The 16054-nt window shown below is 46.6% G+C and overlaps 1 protein-coding gene across 6 annotated transcripts in view; it reads left to right on the forward strand.

The window, feature by feature from the left end:
- The first annotated feature begins 4460 nt into the window (after positions 1 to 4460).
- STK25 (serine/threonine kinase 25) overlaps positions 4461 to 16054 on the forward strand; it is a 29377-nt gene continuing 17783 nt past the window's right edge. For 2 of the 6 annotated variants that reach the window (XM_067539000.1, XM_067539001.1), the window contains exons 1-2: positions 6006 to 6368; positions 15657 to 15887. In XM_067539000.1, coding sequence (XP_067395101.1) covers positions 6318 to 6368; positions 15657 to 15887 — 282 coding nt within the window. In that variant the 5' untranslated portion in view covers positions 6006 to 6317. Of the gene's footprint in view, positions 4600 to 5440; positions 5565 to 6005; positions 6369 to 15656; positions 15888 to 16054 lie in introns of those variants that run through there. The other 4 variants (XM_067538997.1, XM_067538996.1, XM_067538999.1 and 1 more) reach the window with 4 other exon arrangements.

A 16054-nucleotide genomic window follows, 5' to 3' on the forward strand; every position in this document is an offset into this window, starting at 1 on the left:
ACCCCATGCCACCCTTCCAGTGTCTCACTAGTCCCCTCCAGTCTTTAATCTGCCCATCAGCCACCAGGCGATGAAAAAGGATCTCTGGCATAGATGGATGGTTTTCTAGCAGAGACCTGGAACTGCCATTCTCTTCTACTCAAGGATCTCCAGCAAGTTCACATCTCCCAGTACCACCACGATCTGAAATACTGTTAAGAGCAGTGTAAGAGGTAGGCCACTGCCTGTCCTTTCCCTCACAAAAGCCAATTAAAACTCAGTCCCATCAATCAATCCAAAGCACTTGCCATTGTCGTGGTGGCAAAGGACCCCAGGAAGCTGCAGTTCCAGAGCTGAGCACTAGGAATCAGGTCCTGCAGCACAGCCAGTCTCCCGGCAACCTGACAGGTAAAGTCAGCCTGTAGCAGGCTGCCTGACAGACTGGCTACATGGTCTGATGGGTGGGAAGAGTCAGCAGATGGGCTTTTACCCCCAGCAGCAGCTGCAGTTCAGAGTGTTTGACCATAGCTGTGGTAGGTCCCGTGTGTTCCCTGCCTTGTCCCAGTCCAGGTAACCTGCTCTGATTTCTGGCCTCTGACCCTGGGCCTCTGACTCCAGCTCTGACTCCTAACTCTTGCGCTGATCACTGGGCATGACCTCCCATGTCACAGTTGCATGACCCAGAGAAGGACAGGGAGAGAGGAGCTTCATAAAAGCTTTTACCTTGCTGTGAGCTTTTATTCTCTCCTCCTCCCCAAGCCCACAGGACTGAATATGAATGTGCTGATCCTTGCTTTGCAGAGCTACCTGGCCCACAGGCGGTAAGGGCTCGGGTGGTCAGCAATGTGGTCCAGAACCTCCAGGGGAAAAGAAACAAGGCCAGGAGATGAAAAAGGATTTGTCCAGCAGGTAGGACCAGGTCCTGGGACTGCAGAGGAAGATGTTGGAGTGAAACCAGCAGAACCAGGCTGCAGCATGGACCATGTGGGAGACATAGGAAATGACTGCAATAGACTACACTGAACACAAGCAGGCGATGAGGGAGCAAGAGCACTAGCTGCAGAGAGAACTATTCAAGCAGCTGCTTGGCACGTCTGGCCAGCAGAACCTGCCATCTAGCCCCTGCCACAATACAGCCTCCCCTCCACATTACCACATGCAGCCACTGGACAATTCCGAGTGGGGAATAAGCCACTCAATGCAATTCACGAATGGATGTGCTCGTGAGTATATGCACTCAATACACTCCATCCCCGGGAGAAGGAAAACAGGTGCGCTGATGCTGTGCAATTCCACTCCAAGGGATGCTACACTGACTGGCTTTATGTTCTGTTTTCACTGCACTTACTTGCTTTAGTTTGTGGCAGATGGACTGTCTGTACTGTTGACTTTTCATGCATTATTTTGCTGTTCGGTCCCTCTGTATGTGAGTACATGGGGAAACAAAAACAAACTTCAAAGCAAAGATTTAAGTAAAGTCTGAGATTAACAATACATAAGTGATTATCTCCCAGGGAAATTGATAGAGCACACTACTGGTGCACTCACATTATCCTTTCCCCATTTTCCTCTTTAAGCTGGAGGGGGGAGGGCACAAAAGGCATCTCTTACTTCCTTTGCTCTCCTGACCTACCTTCAGCTATCAGAGGCACACTTTCTGCTCTTCTTTGCCTTCTAATGTAATGTTTGAGTTAGAGTTCCTTGAGTTCTCATTGAGATTTGTTTTTCATGACTAATTATCAACCCAAATCTCTTTGTGTGATGCTGAACAGTCTTGGTATGTTGGTTGAGCTGTCATTTAGAAAAGCTATGTTGTCAGCAAAATCTAGATCTCCCAGGGAATCAGTGCTGCACCATATGATACCTGTGCTGTGTCTTTCTACACCCATTCTCATAATAGCAGTGGCAAACAGGAAAGCTGAGAGGTGCTGTGGATTGGGAATACATAGCACACACTGAGCAGTGGGTTACCTGTGTGCATGCATGTGCAAAAGGGGAATCTTTTGATCCCTTCATAGAATCATAGAAGATTAGGGTTAGAAGGGACCTCATGAGGTCATCTAGTCCAACCCCCTGCTCAAAGCAGGACCAACCCCAGCTAAATTATCCCAGCCAGGGCTTTGTCAAGTCACACCTTAAAGACCTCTAAGGGTGGAAATTCCACCTAGATTCTCCTTAGATAACTCATTCCAGTGCTTCACCACCCTCCTAGTGAAAAAGATTTTCCTAATATCCAACCTAGACCTCCCCCACTGCAACTTGAGACCATTGCTCCTTGTTCTGTCATCTGCCACCAGTGAGAACAGCCTAGCTCCATCCTCTCTGGAACCCCTTTCAGGTAGTTGAAGGCTGCTATCAAATCCCCCCTCATTCTTCTCTTCTGCAGGCTAAAGAAGCCCAGTTCCCTCAATCTCTCCTCATAAGTCATGTGCTCCAGCCCCCTAATCATTTTTGTTGCCCTCCACTGGACTTTTTCCAATTTGTCCACATCTTCTCTGTAGTGGGGGGCCCAAAATTGAACACGGTACTCCAAATGAGGCCTCAACAGTGCCAAATAGAGGAGAATAATCAAATCACTTCCCTCATTCTGCTGGCAATGTGCCTACTAATGCAGTCCAATATGCTATTCGCCTTCTTGGCAATAAGGGCACACTATTGACTCATATCCAGCTTCTTGTCCACTGTAACCCCGAGGTTGTTTTCTGCAGAACTGCTGCCTAGCCTGTTGGGTCCCCAGTCTGTAGCTGTGCATGGGATTCTTCTGACCTAAGTGCAGGACTCTGCACTTGTCCTTGTTGAACCTCATCAGATTTCTTTTGGCTCAATCCTCTAATTTATCTAGGTCACTCTGTATCTTATCCTTGTCCTCCAGCGTATCTACCACTCCCCCTAGCTTAGTGTCATCTGCGAACTTGCTGAGGGTGCAATCCACACCATCCTCCAGATCATTACTGAAGATGTTGAACAAAACTGGCCCCAGGACTGACCCCTGGGGCACTCCGCTTGTTATCAGCTGCCAACTAGACATCAAGCCATTGATCACTATCCGTTGAGCCCAATGATCTAACCAGCTTTCAATCCACTCTTCTAGTTTCCTGTAATAGACTGGGAGCTCAGCTGCATCTGCCTTTCATTCCCTCGTGACCTGCTTACTTTCTCAAGCTGCCTTCACAAGGAAAAGGGCTGGAAGCTTGCTTTATTATTGTTATGGTTTTAATAAAAGAAAACTTTGATTGGCCTATATGTTTCTTGTTCCCCCAGACCAGGGGACCCAGCAGGTGCACATACAAGAGACACAGCTATCAGATTTCCTGGGGCCATAAGGCTGGATTCACAGATGTCATTCCAACATATGCTAAAACTGAAGGCCAAAGTATCTGGGGATTTGACAGGTGTGACCTTTGTCTGAAGCTTCTTAGTTGCATAAGCGGTAATCACTTGAACTCAAAGATACTCTGTCTCACTATAAGAGCTTGAGTGTCTGCTTCCAGTGTCAAAGACAACTGTTTTTATTTAAGTATATTTAGGCAGTGTTTTCAGGTGTTAAACCAAGTGTAGCAAATTGATGGGGTGGGAAGGGGTCACTGTTCCTCGTTTGCTACTTCCCATCTCAGCCAAGAGACTTTTTTTTCATTCTTTTACCACAACTTTTAGTAAGTCGGGCACTGTAGAGGCAATGAATTAAGGATCAAATGATCAGCCTCGTGCAAAAAGTCATGAGTGCAAACAATGAGAGTGAATGTGTGCCAGGGAACTATGGTTTGTTTTGTTAATTGGGAAAGATTTCAACTCGAGATTGAAGGCAACGTACAAAACAGTTTTTTAAATTGGCCTGGAGCCTGTGTTTGGCTCTTTAGGCTGTATAGAGAAGGACTGATCTTTTTGCTATGGTGGTGTTTTATTCTTAACAATACCATGTGTTTAAAATGTGATATCTTCTGGCTTTGGTAGAGGAGCACTCAAATATCTAAACAATGTTTGCTGTGAGTTCTTAGCACCTGCATTGGATGGTGAGAATACTAAATCTTGAACAAAGGCTTCCTTTATTCAAAATATGAGTTAGTCTAAGTGTTTCAAACAGACTGATTAAAAATCTTTTTCTCTCATTTTTTTTCTTTCTTCTCTGGGGATCATCATTTACACTAGCTCTCAGTCATCACAGCATCCTCCACTCTTGACAGGACCTGAGCTTCTAAAGTACAAACCAAACAGGGGAAAAAACATCCCACACACTTAAAGAAGCCCTGAAAGGATTTTAAGCTTTTCTTATCCATCCTAACAAAGGAAAAAAGCCCTATTTTGCCTTCAGGCTGCTCACCTTTAAAAAGTCAAGTTCTCTAGTACAGCGTAATAGGACATGAGGACCCAACGAGGGCCAGTGCGAGCAAATAAGCAGCAAGGGTGTAGGCAATTGTTTGACGTGCCAGATTTGACTTTTTAATAAGGCAAAGGACAGCAATTGAGTAATTTCCATGGTGGAAGAGATGGTGTTAGCAGGCAGAGCAGCAGGTTGGGTGACATTCCCTCATGCTCTCACTGCTTAGTTGTTCTCCCCAAACACATTCTTGTTTTGGATCAACAGGCTTCCATGCGCCTCTCCTTCATGGAGTTTCCCTCCAGGTACGTAGCTGTCCTCTGCACTTCCTTTTTATTGCTCTTAATGCCCCCCTACCTGCCCTCTTTCTAATCCCAATCCAGTTTTCCCTGAATCACACTTTTGGGGCCTATGTGAATTTCTAGCCAGGAGGGGGAAACATGAAGACAGGCAGATCACAACCCTAGGCAGGCATGATGTGGGGAGCAGGAAAGGCGAGAGGCCCACACAAGATGCTAAACCAGAAAATAGTGAACACAATTCTCCTTCCTACCTTGGGAGGGGATGAGACTTGTATCAAGGGACTTCGCTTTGTAGGGGGTGGAAGAGTGGAGTTCAGTGTGGTTTTAGCTGAAGGGAAAGGTGCGTTGGGGAGGGGAGGGGAGGAGCATGGCAGGATGGGGCGGGGCAGGGGCATGAGACCCCATGGGAGGTGCTGGGGGGGGGTTTCCCTGTGAGACCCTATGAGAACCCCCGTGAGTGTCCCATATGGAGGTCTCCCTAAGAGAGTTCCACTTGTGGCGTCAGGGCAGAACCTAGGAGCAGGCAAGGTGTGAGCAGCATTACTCAGCCAGCCTGGGAACCAAGAGAGGCGGGGCCTGTAGTCCTCGCTCCCCAGGAGCCTACAGCCCTCCTACCGAGCAGGAAGGCCAGCGAACTATATGTCCCAGAAGCCTCCCTTCTCCCCCGCCACAGCCCGTTGCCTGCCGGGTATTGTAGTGCGAAGCCTGACTGCGTCCTAACGGGCGGCGCCAGCGGGAACTACCCGTCCCAGGAAGCTGTGCGGCGCGACCGCCCCTTGCGCGGTGTTGTTGCGTCCTGCTCCCCTCCCCCTTCGCCGCGCTGCTGCTCACTGAGTTCGGTGTCGCGGGACAGCCCCCATAGAAACCGGCTGCGCGCGGGGCGCGAGCCCGCCATGGAGCCCCTGTGCGGGGGGTGCTGAGCGCGGGGCCCTGGGCCTCCGCGAGGTGGGGCTGGCCGGGCAGCCTGGGTAGGGGCAGCCGGGGCGGGGCGGGGCGGGGCGGGGGCAGGCTGGGCACTGTGGTGGGGTGGGGTGACGGGGGCAGGCTATGAGGGGCAGGCTGGGCCCTGGGGTGGGGCCTCAGCGCAGGCTGTGGGGTGTCGGGGGCAGGTTATGAGGGGGAGGCTGGGCACTGGCTAGGGGAGGGGTGTTGGAGGCAGGCTGTGCGGGGGAAGGGAGGAGGCTGGACACGGAGGGGAGAGGGCAGGCTGGGCACTGGGGAGGGAAGGAGAGGGGCGTCAGGGCAGGCTGTGAGGGGAGAGGGCAGGCTGGGCATTGGGGAGGGGTGGGGCATCGGGGGCAGGCTGGGTACTGGGGGGAGGGAAGGGACGTCAGGGCAGGCTGTGACGGGGTGGGGTGGGTACTGAGGAGAGGCAGCCAGTGCAGGGCTCTTGCAGAGCAACCTAGGAAGTGGAGGTGGTAGGGGGTGTTCAGGACACTGGTGCTGTTCCTGCCTGTTGAAACCAAATATCTCATGTCTTTGAAGCATCCAGGGTTGTTTTGCTGATGTGAGGAGGGGTTGGTGTCTTTGGGAGTGGGTTGGGAAGACTACTCTGAAGTTGTGGATAAAGGAGGAGGTAGCATTTTGGGGAGCAAGCTAGATTCCAGGAGCTTTGAATACAGCAACTGTGTTCTTGGCCATCACAGCTGATTGGTGGATGAGCTAGTGCTGCTCCATCCCTGTGCTACAGGATCCCACCCACCAAGTTTCACTGGACGTGGATGTCTCAGCAGCCTTGGGCCATGGCTCACCTGAGGGAATTTGCCAACCAGGTAGGTGATAAGGATTTGTTTGTGAAACATGCTAAAAATCCCCAAAGCAAAAATCTTTGTTTTAAGTACTGTACCATTATTTAGCCAAGGTGGGGACATCCTGTGTATGTTCTCAGCTTTGACCTTCTTATCCAAATGATTGCTGTCGTATTCCCTGATGGTATCAGACTTTGACACTGCAAGATTACCACTTCCATGAAGTCAGGAAGCGTGAGACTGGCGTAGATACAGTACGTCTCTAAATATAAATCTGCCCTCCTTAGGGAAGTGGGGAGTCTTTTTATTTTGCAGTATTTGAGGGGAAGCAGGATAAGAAATGGGACAGACACACACAGTCTGAGTTACAGAATGACTGCCTCCTAGTGTAATGGACTGTACATCAGTAACATACATAGTGGATATCCTGTACCAAGTAGAGGGAGCCAGTAATCTTGAAAATGGACGAGGGGCTATCCTGTTTGGCACTAAATTATACATACAAAATGATGGGATCTAAATTAGCTGTCACCACTTAAAGAGATCTTGGAGTCATCATGGATGGTTCTGTGAAAATATCCACTCAATGTACAGCGACAGTCAAAAAAACGAACAATATTAGGAACCATTAGGAAAGAGATAGATAAGACAGAAAATATCATAATGCCATTATATAAATCCATGGTACACCCATACCTTGAATACTGCATGGAGTTCTGGTCGTCCCATCTCAAAAATGTTATATTAGAATTGGGGAAGGCAAACTGAAGGGCAACAAGAATGATTAAGGGTATGGAACAGGTTCTGTATGAGGAGAGAGTAAAAAGACTGCTTAGAAAAGAGACAACTAAGGGAGAGGATATGAAGGAGGTCTATAAAATCATGACTGATGTGGAGAGAGTGAATGTGGAAAAGTTATTTACCTCTTCACATAACAGAAGAACAGGAATCACCCAATGAAATTAAGAAGCAATTGGTTTAAAATAAACAAAAGGAATAATTTCTTCACACATAGTCAGCCTGTGGAACTCATTGCCAGGGGATGTTATGAAGGTCAAAAGTATAACTGGTTCAAAAAAGAATTAGATAAGTTTATGGAGGATACATCCATCAATGGGTATTAGCCAAGATGGTTAGGGACACAACCCCATGCTCTGGGTGGCCCTAACTCTCTGATTGCCAGAATCTGGGAGTGGATGAAAGGGAGTGGATTACTTGAAATTACTCTGTTTTGTTTATTCTGAAGCCCCTGGTACTGGCCACTGTTAGAGACAGGATACTTGGCTAAATGGACCATTCATCTGACCCTGTATGGCTGTTCTTATGTGAAATATGTCTTATGCGTATATATAAGCATCCATTGGATGAATTGATGAGGCTGTCAAATGCAGGAGTTGCAGTGGAGAAAGCTCCTGCATCAGTGTGTAGGGACATGTAGGAAGCTTGCACTAGATGAATGGGTAATGGACTAAAGCTGAAGGAAGTTAATCAGAAGCAAGAAGAGTAATTTTGAACTGGATCTTGAATAGCAAAGGAAACTGGTCTGGTTGTTTGGCTGGATTTAGTTGCAGCAAGATTGTATTAATAAATATTGGGTCAAAAGTTGCCAGTATAAATTATGCCTAACCTTTTCATTTTTATAGTCTACTCAGGGTTTCTGAACCTTTTCCATAACATGACCCAATGTTACAATAAAATTCTGAATCAGCAACTGGTTAAAAGATAGGAAACCAAGGGGTAGGAATAAATGGTCAGTTTTCAGAATGGAGAGAGGTAAATAGTGGTGTCCTCCAGAGGTCTGTGCTGGGACCAGTACTGTTCAACATATTCATAAATGATCTGGAGAAAGCAGCAAACAGTGTGGTGGCAAAATTTGCAGATGATACAAAATTACTCATGATAGTTAAGTCCAAAGCAGACTGTGAAGAGTTACAAAAGGATCTCTCAAAACTGGGTGACTGGGCTACAAAATGGCAGATGAAATTCAGTGTTGACAAATGCATAGTAATGCACATTGAAAAACATAATCCCAACTATACATATAAAATGATGGGGTCTAAATTAGCTGTTACCATTCAAGAAAGATCTTGGAGTCATTGTGGATAGTTTTCTGAAAACATCCACTCATTATGCAGCAGCAATTAAAAAAAACAACCACAATGTTGGGAATCATTAGAAAAGGGATAGATAATAAGACAGAAAATATAATGTCTCTTTATAAATCCATGGTATGACCACATCTAGAAAACTGTGTGCAGATCTTGTCACTTGGCCCCCCTCTCAAAAAAGATATATTGGAATTGGAAAAGGTACAGAAAAGGGAAACTGAAATGATGGGTATGGAAAAGCTTCCATATGAGGAGAGATTAATAAAACTGTGGCTTTTCGGCTTGGAAAAAAGACGACTAAAAGGGGAAATGATAGAGCTCTATAAAATCGTGACTGGTACGAAGAAAGTAAGTAAAGGAGGTATTATTTACTCCTCTCCTAACACAAGAAATAGGGGTCACCAAATGAAATTAATAGGCAGCAGGTTTAAAATGAAGAAAAGGAAATATTTCTTCACACAACACAGTCAACCTGTGGAACTCCCTGTCAGAGGATGTTATGAAGGCCAAGATTATAACAGGATTGAAAAAAGAACTAGATAAATTCATGGAGGATAGGTCCATCAATCACTATTAACTAGAATAGGCAGGGATTACTGTTTGCCAGAGGCTGGGAATGGCTGATGGGATGAATCACTTGATGATTACCTGTTCTATTCATTCCCTCTGAACACCTGGCATTGACCCCTGTTGGAAGACAGAATTGATGAACCATTGGTCTGACCCAATAGGGCCATTCTTATGTAGTTCTTATGTTCATAGAAGTATAGGACTGAAAGGGAATAGTTCCCTGAAGGGAAATAATTCATCTAGTCCAGTCCCCCGTACTCAAAGCAGGACTACATAATAACTAAACTATTCCTAGCAAGTGTTTGTCAAACCTGTTCTTAAAACCCCCCAATGACAGAGATTCCACAACCTCCTTAGGCAGTTTGTTCCAGTGCTTAACAAATTGAGTATTGGGGATCCTGCCTTCTACCTAGTCATCAAGAAAGCACGCCACAGATCTGCTCACTAACCCCAGGCTGCGAATCAATGCTCTACATAAGTAGAGGTCTGTAGTGGGCCAACAAGCATCTGTCAAGTCAAGATTGTCCACCCATGTTCGTGGCTTAGAGGTGTCATGAGTTGACTGAAAAATAAAGATAGACTTGAGGGGGGCAGGATGATCCAGCAAATAAGGCACTGGGTTGAGACTCAGGAGAGTTGGTTTTATTCCCAGCCCTGTCTCTGACCTGCTGTGTGATGCTGGGCAAGTCAGCTCCTCTTGCTCTGCCTGTTTCCCCTCGTGCCTCTGTTTCCCCTCCTGACACTTGTCTGTCCTGTCAGTTTAGATTGTAAGCCCTTTAGGGGAGGAGACTCACTGAGTTTGTACAGTACTCAGATAGAAGATTACAGAAATGCAAATTATTTTTGTCATAGGACTTGCCCTTTTTAGCTGGACTGTAGAAATCAGAGAGACCCTCCCTCTGTGGATCAGCAGACAATAGAAAAACTGCACTAAAGTGGTACTGACAAGTGGCTTTTAAATATCTCCACGTACAGTACCTCTCATCTGCTGGAGAAATGCTGATCTCCATTAGAGAACTAAAAGGTTAATACATTATGCAAGGTATGAGGAAGAACTTGATGGGGAAAATGCAAAAGGGAGGTCAGAATTGCTGCATTCCCTTAAACTTGATTCCCTCTGCAAGCTGTGGCATAGAGAAACCCTGAATGTTTTCCTTAGTGGTTAGAGCAGGGGTTCTCAAACAGGGGGTTGTGAGGTTAATATGGGGGGGTCATGAGCTGTTAGCCCCCAGTGCATGCCGGTAAAGGTGGCATGGCATGGGGGGGGGGGGTCATCAGTTTTTTGGGGATGTTGTCACAGCCTGAAATATTTTCAAAGGGGTCCAAACAAAAAAAGTTTAGAGCTAGAGAGTACCTGAGCCAAAGGACTGTACATAAGTAAAATATAATGTTGTTAATCTCTGGGGAGACTGGAGTTCAACCACTAGTCTTTGTGCTGCAGGGTGTGGTACCAGCAGTGTTTACTTTCTAAAATGTTGTGTCATAGATGAGGCAGTCTTAACTCCTGATTTAAACCAGTGGTCCCCATTGTTTGCTAAATGGGAGGGGGCCCAGGATAGAAATGTGGAAAGGATATAGAGGCTGTGCCCCCCTGACTTCTGTATAGGACCCCTGGCTTCTCTCATCGTATATAAGCACTTTGGATTCCTTCACAGCAGACTGGGACATGACTCCAGCAGGTGATGCTGTATGCAGCCCTTTTGAGAGGGCCAGGTGTACTGTAGCAATGCAGGGTTAGGCCTGGAGTTGAGTATGATTGGGTATGAAAAGTGCTGGCTCTGTGTCTGCCAGATATGCTTATCTGTACTTAGAGCCTGTTCCAAGTGATGACTGAAAAAAGCAAAGTGGGGGGGTTTCCTTTCTTCATCCCAAAGCTTAAAGGTGTCACATCTACAACTTCCCACCTCAGCAGCAAGACCCGATAGAGCTGCCAAGCCTGTGTTTCTAACAGTGAAGTGCTTGGGGTTGATGCCAAGCTGGCTCTTAAAATGCAGCTTTTCTTAATTCCTGACGTCTGCAGTGATTTGCTATGTTTTAAAGTAAAAATTTCAGTCATAACAGAAAGTTCCCTTACAGCTGTCACGACAAAGTGCCTTTCTCCCCGACCCCACAACTGGCACAATAAAGTGTTCTTTGCCCTAAGCTGCCATCACATAATTATTCTCCTCCCCCTTGAGATCCCAGTGGAATGTCCTCCCCCATCTCAAGCAGTCAGGATGGAAAGTTCTTTCTCTCTCCTTCCTCCCAACAGAGTCTCGATAGAGCAGCGGTTCTCAACCTTTTTTTCCCCGAGTACCACTCGGGCCAGGTACAGTCAGGTCAAGTACCACTTGACCTGACTGTACCCGACCCGAGTACCACTCGGGGGGGAAAAAAAGGGAGGAGACTTGTGGCGGGGTTTCGCGGCGGCGGCGGGAGGGATTTCCAGCGGGGTTTCGCGGCGGCGGCGGGGAGAGACGGGCGGCGGGGTTTCGCGGTGGAAACAATACCCGCTGCCAAAACCCTTCCGTCGTTTCCCCATTTTCGGCAGCAAGGGTGGGTGGGAGGGCCCATCCGGCGGCAGCGGATTCAGCGCCGTGCGTACCACCCAGCCCTCCGGTAAGTACCACCGGTTGAGAACCGCTGCGATAGAGTATTGTCTCCCTCCATCCCATCCCAAGCTTGTCCATCCCCTTTCCCTTTTGAGCAATCACAATACAGCAGACGGTAACTACAGAAGGATTGCACGAATCCCTCCTGCTGCAGAACTACAGTATGATTAATGTTCAATTGGGCAAATAGATATGATTGGTGAATATCCTTTAAATGCTTTATGGTTTGTAATAGAACATAGAGCAACAGGGCAGCTGGCTCTCTTCAGAGCCGCATAGAGCTCTGCTTTGCAGTTCCTACAGGCCTGGTGTAAGCAGAGGAAAACAAATGGATTCCAATGTGATTGGCAGCTGCAGGCCTTGATGGGTGTTAAGAAGTTTATAAGTGGGCTGTCTGCTCGCTCACTCCGATTGCATTGCCTAGTGGTGAAGGATTCCAAGTGGACTCTTGTAATGCACCATAGGTAAGTTAGCCTGACCTGTGTGCGGCTGCTCTCTGCATGAAGCATGGGACAATTAATTCCTTAGCATTGAGACCAGCATGTAGCCCAATTGGCATTCAAAATGGTGATGCTGAGATTTTTTTCTACACTTCACCTCTCAGCTCTGTGTGAGCACGTATGTGACACTTGCCTGCCAGCCAACTAGAGCATCCATACACAGGCTCAGCAAGTTATAATGTGGTATTTTAAATAGGTTTTTCTCTCTTACTTGCTTGTTGCCGATCATAGACCAGGACCCCGTTGTGTTAGGCACTGTGCAAACATGGAACAATATTACAGAGGGGTCATCTGAAGCAAGATTTCATGGACCTGGTGTAATCTCACTGAGTTTCACTTATGTTACTGTGCCATAGGCTGGCCGGAATTCTGTTGTAAGCAATCTGAACATGGATGCTTACTGTTCCTGTTATATATTGTGAAGTAACAGCAGCTGCAAATCAGTAGTCTTCCTACGGGGTAATGCTAGCTTATCTCAGAGTTGATATGTCTGGGCTATCAGTACGTGAGTTATGTTATTTCTCTTTCTGCTCTATATAGGTAGGGTGAAGACATGAGTGATCTGATCCTGCATTCAGTCTGTATTCCAAATTCTGCTAATCTCCAGTGAGAGTTCAATGTCCAAAGTAACTGCTGGATTGGGCTTTTGCATTTTCACTCATTCGCAGAGTAACTGACTAGGTCATGGCATGACTGCAGCTGGGTGACTTGTAGCTTTGTTCAAAAATACATGTGAGAGACTTTTCCTCAGCCCCTCGTGGTCTCATTTGGTCATCCTCCTCTCAAACAAAGAAGGCTTGAGGCAGGCATGTGCTGCTCCCAGACCTGGGCAAAGGGTGGTCTGCTACAAGTATGGGTGTTCTCGGGTCTGCACTTAAGCAGCTGGGAACTTTGGAGTTTCCCATTCTAGGTGCTAACTTATGTATAACTTGATGGGGCAGATCTCTCCTGCCTACAGGATTTGTGCAATCTCCCCAACACCTTTGGCCAGTACAGTTCTCGATCAGGAGTACCCATACCCTAGGGGGTACACAGGGCTCTTCCAGGGGGTATATCAACTCATCTAGATAGTTGCCTCATTTTACAACAGGCTACATAAAAAGCACTAGCAAAGTCAGTACAAACTAAAATTTCATTCGACTTGTTTATACTGTTCTATATACTATACACTGAAATGTAAGTACAATATTTATATTCCAGTTGATTTATTTTATAATTATACTGTAAAAATAAGGAAGTAAGGAATTTTTTAGTAATAGTGTGCTATGACACTTTGTATTTTTATGTCTGATTTTGTAAGCAAATAATTTTGAGAGGTGAAAGTTGAGGATACGCAAGACAAATCAGACTCCTGAAAGAGGCATCATAGTCTGTAAAGATTGAGAGCCACACATTCTTCCGCCCCTCTCCTTCCCTCCCCCACTTTCCCCCAGTCCCCTTTCTAGTGCACTTCCTTTCAAGATGCAGTGTCCAATATGCATGTTGCCCTCTTCCTCCACAAATGCTGATCACTTTTCAGACAGGAGGGCCTGGGAGTGTCTGTTTGCACAGGAGGCCATGTAGATAGTACTTCCCCTCCCTTTCTGAGCTAAGTGTCCTTAATAGTCTGCTCCATTCCTCCTGGGGCCAGGGTAAGCTGACTTCTGCAGGTGCAGTGGGTTGCAGACAGCACATCTGGTCATTCAGGAAGACTGTGGCCATGCTATTCTATACCTACCTCCTATGAATCTGTTCAGCCAGTTTCATGAGTGTTTGCTGTTCCTTTCTCTACATTCACATGTTCTCTAGCTTAGATCATCTTCCTCCTTCCACCCTACATCGCTAGTCCTTGCTTGTATCTCTAGTTCCTTTCATCTCTACTGCTCCTGCTGCACTTCCCCTCTCTCTCCATTTCCAGCATATATTTGTTGAAAGTGCAGCACTATTTGGGTGTTGCCATGGGTGCATGAGGATGTCTGGTATGCTAGATGTTTGGTATCGTAGAATAAAAAGCATATTAATATCTTGTACAGCTAGCTGAGTGTGATGGTTGCCCTTGTCTAGGCCTCTATTTGCCCTGTGTGCAGCTGTAGTATTGTTGGAAAGGGTTGTTTATTGCCAGTGTCCTGTCCAAAGGTTGCTTAAGGGATGCCCAGTCAGTTTAATTATTAAACATCAACTGAAGCACTCAGTGAGGACCAGCTGCAAGAACCTGGTAAGGAAATGGGAAAATTCCGCTGTCCTGACCTCAGATAAATCTCACCTGAATTCAAGGTTTAGCTAGGGAGTGGCCCTCATTGACATTTGTAGGTGAGTCTGTATCATGTGCTTATTCTGGGAAGCCATGGGTGTGGAAACCCATACATTGTAACTGCTTTGTTATTTCCCATAAGTCTTGCAGTATTTTCCAGAACCTAGACTTTTCTTTAAGAAAACCCTTTTGATCATGAAGAGCCTTTTACCCAGTGCAAAGCAACGCAATACCTCTGAGACTGCAACTGGGAAGAATGAAATGGCATCAAAGAGTGATGCAGACTTCCTTCCTACCTACCCACATTCATATTAATGAAGTATTAACTGTGCGGCCTACTTATGACTATTTAAATGCCAATGTTTCTCTGTTGTTCATCACCTTAGAAGCATCCCAGTTAATGTACTTATCTCATGAGGCTTAATGTGCCTTACACATGTGGACATGCCATTCATTTGAAAGGCTGTTCCAGAAGAAACACTCGGCAGCAGATCAGCTATTCTGTCTCCTCTGGGGTATTCAGGTAACTGGGGTCCTTGCTGCTATCCTTCAGAATGGAGTGGCACTTACCTTGCCAACAGCTAAAGAATAGTGCACTCCACTGGGGTGGTCTGAGAGTAGAATTTGGTCTGGCTCCAGTGAATCTGTATTTCTGAGCAGCTGCCCTTGTGTTATGGTTAAATCTGATAGTAAAATAAAGAGGCAAAAGGGAGAGAAAACATCGCCCTCTGCCTTAATCTCCCTGCAAAAATCACTGCAGACTTGGGATGGGGGAATATCCCAGTGGATTTCTATTTGCCCTGGTCTTGGGATACCATTTGACTCAGTTCCCCCATGCTCACTAGACTGTATGAACAGAAGGCTGGCTCTGACACTTCAGGATCTATATTTCTATATGTGTATGGCAAACAACCTCCAAAACACTTCTTTTCCAGTATTGCCTAGAGGCCAGACAGGTCAGGGCCCCATTGTCCTAGGCACTGTACAGAGGTCCTTGGCCCAAAGAGCTGACGTTTTTTTCAGGGACCCCTTTCTACGCACTTGGAGGGCTGTGGCAACAGCATGTTTGGTCTAAGGCCTTTCTTCATTTCTTCCTGGGCTGGGGTTGTACCATGGTAAGTCTGTTTGTAAGGGAAACCTTCTGTCAGATATCTGGAGGTCTATTATGGACCTTGAATATACCTTATAATAAAGATGAACTAGCTAATAGAAGTGTAGTGGGAGACAGTGGTGACAGTGAGCCTGTTTTAGTACAGTGTCCTGTAGACAGCTGATGGTTTCACCTTTTCCCCTTCTCTCTGTCTTCTGGTTAGCACTCCAGGGTGGACCCAGAAGAGCTATTCACCAAGCTGGAGAGGATTGGTAAAGGCTCATTTGGTGAGGTGTATAAAGGAATTGACAACCGAACCAAGGAGGTGGTCGCCATCAAGATCATCGACCTGGAGGAGGCAGAGGATGAAATTGAGGACATCCAACAAGAGATCACTGTACTCAGTCAGTGTGACAGTCCCTACATCACCCGCTACTACGGCTCCTATCTGAAGGTAGTCAAAGCTGCTAGGGGAGAGAGCCACCTTAGTACTTGAGCTTGTAAATCTGTGGGTGGTAATGGTATCGTAGATCAGTGGGAAGCAGGCTGGGACTTGTGACTGACGGCTGCAGGATGGGTGTCCAGCATGGGTGGGCTGTGCTGTCAGCAAAGAACATTGTA

Source organism: Emydura macquarii, unplaced genomic scaffold, assembly GCF_026122565.2.
Source record: "Emydura macquarii macquarii isolate MOO-44397 ecotype Brisbane River unplaced genomic scaffold, CSIRO-AGI_Emac_v2 contig_499, whole genome shotgun sequence".
Classification (NCBI taxonomy): Eukaryota; Metazoa; Chordata; order Testudines; family Chelidae; genus Emydura; species Emydura macquarii.